Source organism: Nilaparvata lugens, chromosome Y, assembly GCF_014356525.2.
Source record: "Nilaparvata lugens isolate BPH chromosome Y, ASM1435652v1, whole genome shotgun sequence".
NCBI lineage: Eukaryota > Metazoa > Arthropoda > Insecta > Hemiptera > Delphacidae > Nilaparvata > Nilaparvata lugens.
The window spans coordinates 954,319-966,546 of NC_052519.1; the positions used below are offsets into that span (position 1 = coordinate 954,319).

Here is a 12,228-nt window from a genome sequence, read left to right on the forward strand (position 1 = left end):
TCAGAAAGTGGTCCCGGGCACGTATTCTTGAAACTTGGTAATATATAAGCAGAAATAAAAAAAGATTGTCCTAAATAAACCTAAAATAATGCTTCAAATTATGTAGGTAGTTTAAAAGAGAGGTATGAAAGTTCTTTTCAATGAATAAGATCAATAGGCTAGTGAAAGCTCCATTCCAAACAATAAATTAATAACATTCGGAAGTTTATAAATAAAAAATGTAGAAAAATCGGTACTTATATATTTATTATACATCTCTTCATTATAGATTATAATTATTACTTATAATTATTAAGTTTTCACTTAATAAGATCAATGACTTAATGGAAAGCTACTACCCAAACAATAAATTAATATTTTATAAAATAACAATTGTTGAGAAATAAGTATTTATTCTTATTAAACACTGTAGGTTATTTATTTTTATTATAAGTAATTATTATAGAGGTTGCTAATGAATGTAATTAATGTGCGTGAATTTTCAAGTTTATTTCTTGGTGGAGGGCAAAATCTTTATTGTCATGTAAACAAGTTTTAGATACTTTAAAACAACTTAAACAATAAAAAATAAGAATAGACTTGACAACATTTCAAAATAATTCTTGAAAAGTCAAGCAAATAACTAGTATTACACGACACTAAATCATAAACTACAAAAGTGAGAAAAAGCAATCTTATGTTATCTGATGAAGGCACTTAGATATCATAAAAAGGGTATTACTCATTAAATGCGATAGATGTCATCACAAAAATATTCTGTTAAATCTATTATGGATAATGGTTATATTCGTAAAAATTAAGAATGATAATTTAATAACAATAGCTGATATACGAATATTTTATGCATGAATGTAGTCAATGGTATTTATGTTTGAATAAAAAATTACTCACTTCAGTGGTCTGAAAATATCTACATATTTATGCCCATTCAACAATGTGTAACATAAAAACTAAACATTGGAATCTTGAGTTGATAAAATAATAATTATATCTAAAATAAATCTTTAAAAATAAAAATAATGATTTATACATTTAAATACTATGGGGCTATGTATTTAATATACATAAGCAAATACTAAATTATAATAAACAAATGATTGACAATTTGATAAATATAAAAGGAAGATATACTTGATTGAGTAGAGTAGAGGCTACTCACTTTGAATAACCAGCCAAGCAGTGTGACGAGCTGGCTGATGAGCTCGAACAAGATCCTACAAACAGAAATCAACTTCACATTATTAAGAAGCATAATATACGGTACAGTAATGATGTTTACTCATTGATATATTGATAATACAACATAATAGGAATAGAAATAAAAAATCTCAGTACCCTTTTTGAATTATTTAATCACAACATGTTTCGGACATTGATGCCATTTTCAAGTAATATGAAGTAAATAAATAATACTGCTGGAAATTCTTATTTTGATCATAATTAATAATAATTATATATAATATAATTGTATGTGTTGTACTATAAATTGTGGATTTAAATTCGCATAGTTCTATCAAAAATGGCATCAATGTCCAAACATCCAACAACAAAACATGAACTGAAAGAAAGTACCCATTTAAAACGCTCAGTCACTGAGTTACTAATTCTCAGTCACCACTAGTCATTCAGGACTAGGGTGAAGAAATGGTTGTTGGCGACTGAGTAACTTATATTAGACATCACAGCCTTTTTGAAGGATGATAAATCCTTCAATTGATTTTGTTCAATTATTATGAATATTGTTATATAATTTTATTGTTGCAATATAATTATTATGTAAATTTATTATATGTGTGACAATTATTGTCAATGCTATTCTAAATAGTCTATGACATGTATAATAAATAAAGAAAATAAATTTTACTACCCAAGATATGCTACACAGTCATTCCATAACATGCTGAGAACGCCGAATGAGATGTTTGACGATTAAATAAAGATAAACTACATCTTTTTGATTGTGACTTAAACAGATCGAAATAAACAGGTAAAAACCCTGTTTGAAATAAACAGGTGCTAATCGTGTAATTGTTTGTTGTTTTCTACTTAAGCGTGGAGCGTGGGTAATGAGAAATTACGATTAAAGGAACATGAATGGAATGACATATACATACCATTTCACCTGTAATCTACCAGTTTTATAAATTATTTGTGGGAATGACATTTCAAAATTTCTTGGTTGCTTGGCTGTGATCGTTGTATGTGAGCACATCTCTCCGATGCTATCTTAAAACGTATAGATATACTTTTGGAAATTTAGACTGTATTGATTGGAGCAATAATGCATGCCATTACATTAGTAATTGACTAATTTTATGAATTTTCGTAGAAATTAAATTATTACAATAGTTCTTCTTCATCTGTGCCATCCTGTATAATATGTTATAATGAGTAGTAAAAAAATACAAATCAATAGAAAGTGGTTCTAAATTTGTTAAAGCCCACTATTCTAGGTGACTGAACAGTTGGATTAAAGAAACTAACTATCGAAAATACTAAATTAGCAGTTTTCAAATAGCATATAGTTCAAAATTGTCGTACCTTTATAGTCATCAAAATTGAGTTTGTTCAAGAGGACCCAGCACTGGGGCAGAGGTTTGGAGACCTTCCTCGGCGGGCTCTTGGTGATTTTCACTTTCAATGGTTTGTATCTAGGTCGAGGTGTGCTGAGACGTGCCTTGTTGCGGTCGGTCTTTCTGGCTGAAGGTGTGATGGGCACATCGTCGTCCGATGAAGTCTCCATGTCCTCTCCAAACGATCCATACAGATTGTCGATTTTGAACGAGTCGCAATTTTCATTGCTGAGGAAAAATACTGATTGGTCAATACGATCCAATCTCACAGACAACCTGGATTCAATCGGGTTCTCTTCTACCAACTTGGATAGGTTATGACAGTCTTCTACATCTATTTTCGAGCTAGTTTCAGCAACTTCAAATCTATCGGAAGGCACTTGAAAAGTGTCAAACTCCTTCTCGGAGCATTCTGCTACACCCTGATTCACTTGCCGACTGTTCTCAATTGGCATTGAGCAGTCTACTAATTTTCGGTCATCAACGACTACATTGTGCTGTTCTGGCTTTGGACAGAGAGCTTCCTTCTTCTGTTTCTGCCTAGAAGAGCGAGTTTTCACAGACAAATGTTTATAATTTTCAGGTAATCTATCAATTACAACTTTGCATGGTTTTATATTGTTCAATCGCAAACATTTTTCCAACCTGGAGGATATTTTTGACTTGGGAGAATTGACATTTTTATCAATTTTACCATCCCGATTCAGAGAATCACTGTTTTTGATTGGTGATCCCTTAACAACTGATTTGAGAACAGAAATGTTCGGTGATTGTTTTTCAGTCTTAATAGAAGATTCCACATCAATTTTACCATCCCAATTCAGAGAATCACTGTTTTTGATTGGTGATCCCTTAACAACTGATTTGAGAACAGTAATGTTCGGTGATTGTTTTTCAGTCTTAATAGAAGATTCCACATCAATTTTACCATCCCAATTCAGAGAATCACTGTTTTTGATTGGTGATCCCTTAACAACTGATTTGAGAACAGAAATGTTCGGTGATTGTTTTTCAGTCTTAATAGAAGATTCCACATCAATTTTACCATCCCAATTCAGAGAATCACTGTTTTTGATTGGTGATCCCTTAACAACTGATTTGAGAACAGTAATGTTCGGTGATTGTTTTTCAGTCTTAATAGAAGATTCCACATCAATTTTACCATCCCAATTCAGAGAATCACTGTTTTTGATTGGTGATCCCTTAACAACTGATTTGAGAACAGTAATGTTCGGTGATTGTTTTTCAGTCTTAATAGAAGATTCCACATCATACATAACCTTTAAAGAAGGTTTCAAAATTGTATTTGGCATTGAGCAGTCTACTAATTTTCGGTCATCAACGACTACATTGTGCTGTTCTGGCTTTGGAAAGAGAGCTTCCTTCTTCTGTTTCTGCCTAGAAGAGCGAGTTTTCACAGACAAATGTTTATAATCTTCAGGTAATCTATCAATTACAACTTTGCATGGTTTTATATTGTTCAATCGCAAGCACACAGACAAATGCTTATAATTTTCAGGTAATCTAACAATTACAACTTTGCATGGTTTTATATTGTTCAATCGCAAACATTTTTCCAACCTGGACGATATTTTTGGTTTCAAAAATGTATCCGGAGTCATTCTATCGTCAAATAGCGATTCTTCCAAATCACTGTCCTCGTTTTCTTTTTTAGAGCACCAGAACCTTTCCTGGTTAAAAATGTTCATGGAAGTACATCTCATGTAACTGTCATCTTCTGAACTATTGATGGATATGGGCGATGACACTCTGACGGCAGTCTTGCTGATTGGACTCTCCTTCCTCATGATATCTGCACTGCTTTTCAACGACTGGCGAGTTTGTCGTCTGCTAGAAGGCAAGTCTCGTTCTTCATTACATTCGTCGGGAGCTCCATCCAATTGAGGTATGTCATCCAGGTCCATTCCATTCCATACTGAGTCTTGCCAACAGTCTTCTTTCCTGAAATTAAAACCATTAAAAGTCAAGTTTTAGAATCTAAATAACATATAATAATGTTAAATCTGCAGTGATTGAATGCACCAGCACATTGCTGTGAACAAGTGAAGATAATAATATGGTGGGATTGTTTCTTTAGCGAAAATAAGCAATCGTAAATTTCAATTTCAATACACATCTCATTAAATACAAAGTTCATATATATTTTCAATCCCTCTAGCTTCAAGCTATTTGAGGAATATTAAAAAAAAATACTAAAACCATTTACTATGTTGCAATAACTTACATAATAAACAAATATAAATATATAATATATTAAATGAATGTTATTAACAAAGCAAATTAGAAATTCATAAATAATTACTTATAATAAAATGTAAAACCTTCCCATATCTATTAAATGATCGCTAGTCTGAGAGACTATTGTGAGCTTGCATTTTTACTGTAAATCCAACCATATGTCATATGTCAATCATCAATTATTGCAATGAAAAATAATTTCAATTTTGTCCGAACTTCACCCCTTCTTTGTAAATTTCGCAATTCCAGAGGCAATGAGTTCAGAAGATATGGTATTCTGCAAAAATAAAAAGAAATTTATTTCTCTAAATTGGTTTATGAAATAATTCCTTGTCAAATCAGTATAATTGGCTAGGGCCCCCATGGACATAATTCCCGATAGCTGGCGATCAATACCATTAAAAAGAGTTCTTATTATCCTTTTTACAATATTCTGTAATGGCTGTTTTATATATTTCGGAGCTAAACTGTATATTGAGATACCATAGTACAGGGTACTCTGTATCATTGAATAGTAAATAATCCTTTTAGTGCCAACAGGAAAATAGCTACTTATTCTAGAACACTTATAAAGTGCTGTTCTCATTATGTTTTTTAGTGAATCGTTGTGTGATTTGAATCTCATATCAGAATCGAAAGTTATTCCTAGGTGTTTTATACTTTTACTGTAATCAAGTTTTTGGCAATTGCAATCATTCATTCTTTGGTTTCTCAGGCATACTGTTTCATGGCAAGTCAATTTAACAACTTCTCTTTCATCAACATTAATTCTTTGATTCTTAAACACTATAGCCTTTGTCTTTTGGGCATTAATTTTTATACTGTTATTAAAGAAGTAGCCTACTTAGTTTTCAAATCAAGATCCTGCTGTATGACTCTCAAACCAGATTCCAAGACTTTGTGTATTACATAGAATATATTGTCATCAGCATATTGCAGAATTTTACTTTTAAAATTTAAACTAGCAAAATCATTCACATATATGTTGAATAGGGTAGGTGACAAGATACTGCCTTGAACTAATCCACATGTCTGTTCATAGCTGCTACTAATATAGCTAGCTACCTATACCTGCATGCAAAGTTCTATCCATGAAATAATTCTTTAATAATCTTCGTAATTTACCTCCAATACCTATTTCACTTAATTTGCGAAGCATGATTTGATAATTCACAAGGTCAAATGCCATAGTCAAATCAGTTGCCACAGCCATTACAAACATATTATCATTCAGAGATCTATTAATGTCACCTGTCATAGTTTCTAATACGGTAAATCAATAGTTGATTTTCCGGGAATGAAGCCATGTTGAGCCTTGTTTATTATAGCTACTATGTCTGGATAGATAGGCCTACTGTTGCAATTGCATTCCTATGAAGTGTTCCAGAATTTTCATAACAACTGATATCGATCCCACTGGTCTGTAACACCCCACATTTTTCTTTGATCCTTTTTTAAAGATGGGTCTAAGATGAGTTACTTTCATTGGTTGTGGTATATTACCAGTTTCAACAATTTATTCTGTTAATCAAATGAATCAATATTAGTCTCAGGTAAAATATATTGCTTATTACATCTCGTGGTCTAATCCTATCTGGTCCTGAGGATGACTTACTATTCAGTTTATTGATAGCTAAATACAGAGAATGCAAATTCATGTTCTTGAAGTTCATGCTTAATATATTGCCTATTGAATGATTTCCCTCTTTTAAATGCTGAGATAAGTCAAAGTGTTGCCCATTCATCCCACCATTAACCTCTTCAATTGTCAATTTAAATTGTTCCTTTAATTTCTCGGTTGAGTCATGCATATGATTTTCTCCAGTTACTTTGAAATTATTTTTGATTGATTCCATTATGGTTGGTCTACGTTTTTTATTGATAAATTGATTAATAGTTTCCCAAGTCTTTTTTGTATTATTGAAATTATCGGAAAATAATCTATGGTAATAAAGTCACTTCTCCAAGCGAATTTTATTTGTCAGGTCATTTCTAATGGCCTTGAATTGGTTTCTTAGTTCTAAATTATGTTTGTCCTTTTTAAGCCTTTGCCATGTGCGATTTTTTGTATCTATTAGTTGCTTGATAGTATTATTAATCCAGGGATTCCTATCATGTTTATTGTTCACTTTTATCCTTATTGTACTATTATCATAAATGAATTCAAATTTCTTAACAATTTCATTGTAGATATCTGATGGGTCTCTAAGATCTAGGATAGGCCACCAGTTTTCATTTCTAATTATTTCATTAACTTTTTTGTATTGATAACACTCTTATAACCATTATCTATTTGTCTATCTGAGGATTTATTCATACTGATCTTTACCCCTGTCCAATAATGGTCGGAGATTTTGTTCTCAACAATAAAAGAAGTATAAGAGCTTTCATCATTCACTTTAACATTTATGTGATCTAAACATGATGACACTAATACATTATTATATATCTCCTCTCTAGTAGGCTTTTGAATACTATTATAGAGACCATATGAATACAAAACGCTAAGATAATTATCTGCACCATATCTATCATTCAAGTAACATTATATTAATATCCCCATCATGATAATATTTTCTTCATTTTTTTATCCTCTCCAGAGATAAGAAACTTTCCAATTCATCACTAAAAGAAATAACATTTTGATTTGGAGGTCTATAGAATGCTGCTACGATTACTGTTTTTCCCTATCACTAACTTTCAAACATATCAATTCAGCAGATTCTAAATTACATGTAATCTCTTCTATTTTCAAATTCTCCCTATAGAAGATTGCTAATCCCCCACCTCCTCGACCATCCGGTCTACATCTGAAAATACTAGAAAATCCAGAGATGCCATACAATTCGTTTTCCTCACTCCTTAGATTAATCTCACTCAGTATAATTAAATCTATTTCATCAATTAATTCAATGTCAATGTATCCCAATGTTTCCTCAAAGATCTTACATTTGTACATATACATCTAAATTCAGTTATTGATTTATCAGTCTGTTTTAAAAGGTTTTTCGTATCTATCCAGTCTGAGAAATTTATAAATGTATAATCTGTACTCAAGTCCTTGTCTTCGAGTTGTATCATTGTTGTAGGCTATGTTCTTGAGTAAATAAGGCTCTGTGTTCGTAAATATTAAGACTTGAAATTGTCTCAATTATGTAGCCTACACATTAATCAAAAAGTGCTGCTTTTAAATCTTTGAAACGTTTTAAAGTTTATCTCAATTTTAAAACGTTCCTTGATATTTATTTGAGTAACGATGCACTATTTTATGTTGGTTTGTTTCAATAAATATGTGTCTTTGTTCGTTTCAAATAGTTTATTTTTATTACATACTAAACAGATGAACTGTATCTGTCTGTCTGAATATTCAGTCGGTCTAAAGTAGCCATAAAGGCGAAACGCGCATCACTCCTACAATGAGAAAGCAATTTGTACTTGTAATTTGAATAGTATATCACTTTTACGGTAGAGGAACGAATGAATATGAGTTTTTAAAAATTCAACATCACATTCTAGTTCTTATAGATGATTTTACAAATAAATAGATGAATGAATATCTATTGTCTCTTTTCTGTTTAGGGCTACTTGTAATATAAATAGAAATAAAAATCTTCGTACTCTTTTTTTGAAATATTTTAACACAACTTGAGAATGGCATGAATGTTGAAACATGTTGTGATAAAATTATTCAAAAAAAGGATCTGAGATTTTTATTTCTATTTATGAATATCTATATACATTCATCTTATTAGCTTCCTCTAATTAATTGAACCGTTGGACTAGAAGAAACCAAATCATAATCAAATTTGAAAATTCTATACAGTATCAACAAATGGATGATTAATATTAAGGTCGGTCGCAATATAAGTGTTATCTTATTTACTTAGTATAAGAAATGAAATTTGTTGAATATGCATTAATGATGTGGAACTTTTCATTTTTGTCATTCCACATTTTTATTTTTGACAAATCCACATTAATTAGATTTACTAACAGAACTGCAGTTGAAACCAAAACAGTACAGCTGAAAAATTGTGTTGGTTTCATCACGAAACTTAGGTTCTGTTTGTTAATTTTAATAAAGTGGATTCGACAAAAATAAATGTGTGTTTTTAGAAATATAGTTTAGCAATGTTAGGTTAGGTTAGGCTAACTCACTGTGTAGTATGTTCTGCAAGAGAATCGACGGCCGGCTGCATTATTCCTAGAACGCTGTCTGCCTCCATATTGTAACAGTGGAAGGACTGACTAAGCAGAGCTGAGCCACTTTTCGACCCTCGACCCTCATACGATTCGGCGCCCCTCTCGGCAAGACCTTGCATCATGTCAAGTAGTGACACACCTTGTATATTGACAGCTGCAACAACCACAGTCATACCATTATAAGGGAAATGGGGTTTATAGTATTCCAATGTATTAGTAGTCAACATCTTATAGTCTACAGGCTCAATGCGTTTCGCTTTTCGAATACATCGATTCCAGATATTCATTCTCGAGAATCAGCTACATCAAATAATAATGTCATTATTGAGTTGAGAAATTGATACTTAGAGGGTACAACAACTATTTTTTACATTTTGATTGACTAAAAATATAGCATCCTTTACATTTCATTTATAAAATAGCATTATAGTACCCTTGTTTTGAATTAATGTAAAATAATAGATTAAAAACAAAAATTAAAACTACTAGTTTCGATGTTCCACATCATCTTTAGGTTTTAAGAATAAATTTGAAATAATAAACTTTACTTGATAAAGTTTTAGTAAAACGTTCATTTGAAAATTTATTCTTAAAACCTGATGATGATGTGGAACACATTTGAATAGACGCACGCTGAATGACTTTGCAGTAGATGGGTGGACATTCAAAATTGTTTGCAATTTTTCTTATCTGGGTGTAGATGTGAATAACTTCAATAAAGTGAGCAAATAAATAAAACAAAGAATCATGGCTGGGAATTGTGCCTATTACGCAAATATCAAGCTCATAAACTCCAGAGCCATATCTGGAGTGACCAAATTGAAATTGTACAGGAAACTGATAAGACCTTCACTAACAAATGGGGCGGAAACCTGGAGTATCACAAACTCGGATGCATCCAAGCTCAGGATATTTGAAAGAAAGGTTGTTAGAAGAATCTCTGCAGGTATTAATGGAGGAGGTGAATGGAGACAGAAGACAAAACGAGAAATAAATTCTATTTTCCAGGGTAGAGATATTGTACGACACATGAAATCCCAGAGGCTACAATGAATTGGGCACCTAGAAAGAATGGCTGAACAGAGAAAATGTAGATTGAGGATAAGGGTAGATTGGAGGGAATAAGACAAAATGGCAGACTAAGAAATTGTTGGCTGGATGAAGTAGAGGCAGATATTAGATTGATGGGGGTCAGAGGTTGGAAGCAGAAAGCAGGTGACCGTTTGGTGTGGAAGCGAATAGTGGAAGAGGCTAAAACTCACGCTGAGCTGTAAGCTGTAATGCCGAAAGAAGAAGAAGAAAATGTGGAACATCGAAAATATTAGTTTCAATTTGTGTTTTTAATCTATTATTTTATATTAATTTCAAAAAAGGGTACTATAATGCTATTTTATAAATAAAAATAAGTAGCCCTGATTACATACACTTTACATTCCAATTGGAGAAGACCATCCAAAACAATACACTAGTCATAGAAAAATTAAAAAGTTCCTATTGAAGAAATGTTTTTATAGTTTAGATCAGTACGGTATTTTAGCATTAGGTTAGCCAGTATGGAATTATGTGATAATTTTTCATGTGTAGTGTTAAGTTGTGTAATTTTCATGTAGATTAACAGTGTCTATACAATTATTTACTATAATGTTTCTTGGACAATAAATTAAATTTGAATTTAAATATAGCTTATAGCAATCTGGTCCAAGATTTTAAAAATTGTTCATTGTATTGAAGTTATCAAGGACTCTTGAGAAGAACTGGAAGAAACTTTTCAAGTTCCTAGAAGATCTAACAAATTAAGAGAGCTGATTGTCTACTCTAGAATACACAAATAAAATTAGAGAAGAAATACTGACGAGCCTGGGAGAGCGATAACACCAATTGTTCATCAATAACTGAATCATCCAAGTTGGTCACAAATGTGGACGATTCATGGTCAGTGCAGATGTTACAGGCCACCATGGATGCTTCCACCATCGATGCATCATGGATGGCATCTCCTGGAGTTGACTCGATAGGGTACAGAACTGTGCTCACACTTCCTCCAGAAATTTTACCACTCAGCTGTAAAATCAACAGAAATATCAAAAATTAACTGGAGAATGACATAGATAAGAATAACATAACATAAAATGACGAGATAATGAATGAAAATAAATGACACACGAAATGAAAATAAAATAAATGACGAGAGATGAAAAATTAAAATATCAAATATTAGTTGTTGGTTCTTATATTAATTATTATTATTATGTCGTAAATATATTCTATTCATCAAGTAAATATATTTTTACGTGATTTAATCATTAATTTTCCTGATTCCGCCATTCAGTCAGCTGATGTCGTAGACCAATATCAGGGGATAAATTGCTAACATAACGCCTGCAATGCTGGCAGGAGTCATGACAAACGCCAGAAATCGGTTTACTTAGTGTATGGAGAAAGGGGGACCGTCACCTACCTGATTTGGTATCCAAAACTAATTGAAACAAAACTTTATATATGTGTCTACATTACAAAAAAATAAATACAAACTTTCTGATTCATACAGAGGTTTATTCACTTAAAAAAGTAAGTTTCACTGCCGTACCTGTAGAAGCAAGATTAGATCTATCAAAATTTGTTAATTGGATCTATTGCCTCTGCAATTATTCCGCTCATATTCAATAAATGAATAATTAACATAAAGTTAATGGTCATTCATATTATTTGTGGATTATTAAATGTATAAAAAGATAAATAAACGAGTTTCATCAAATTCATTACAAATTACTCCTTTTTTACAATGGATTAAACAACAGGAAATTTCAAGATAATGCATAATTCAACATGCATAGCTTTGTTAATTATTTCTAAAACTCAGAAATTAATATTATGTTCTTGTTGGTTTATACTCGTACCTCAATTTCATAAAAAATCATGAAATTTTGAATTATTTCTTACTCCATCGTTAATCGTAGTGAACACAACAAAATATAATGTTTGTTTCCTGGCAGTTTCCTGAATGATTATGCTGAGATAATAAATAATCAATTACTGAACAGCTCAATCAGGTATTTCTGATAGGAGCGTCACAATCAACAAGATAAATAGTTTATTAATAGATGCCTTTCTTATCTATCATTCAGTGCAATTAAATCACCTTCAACAGAACTTATTTACATCTTCTAATTACATAAATTAATTTTTTGCTAAA

General features: G+C 31.6%; 1 protein-coding gene across 1 annotated transcript; it reads right to left on the reverse strand.

Moving 5' to 3' along the window:
- Positions 1-276: 276 nt before the first annotated feature.
- On the reverse strand, positions 277-11,963 carry LOC120355213. Its single transcript, XM_039443545.1, has 5 exons — positions 11,933-11,963; positions 10,889-11,096; positions 8,991-9,189; positions 2,542-4,535; positions 277-1,214 (listed from the first exon to the last, which is right to left on the reverse strand). Exons 1-5 carry the CDS (start codon positions 11,951-11,953, stop codon positions 1,156-1,158), a joined length of 2,481 nt encoding a protein of 826 aa, XP_039299479.1. The 5' UTR covers positions 11,954-11,963; the 3' UTR covers positions 277-1,155.
- Positions 11,964-12,228: the final 265 nt, after the last annotated feature.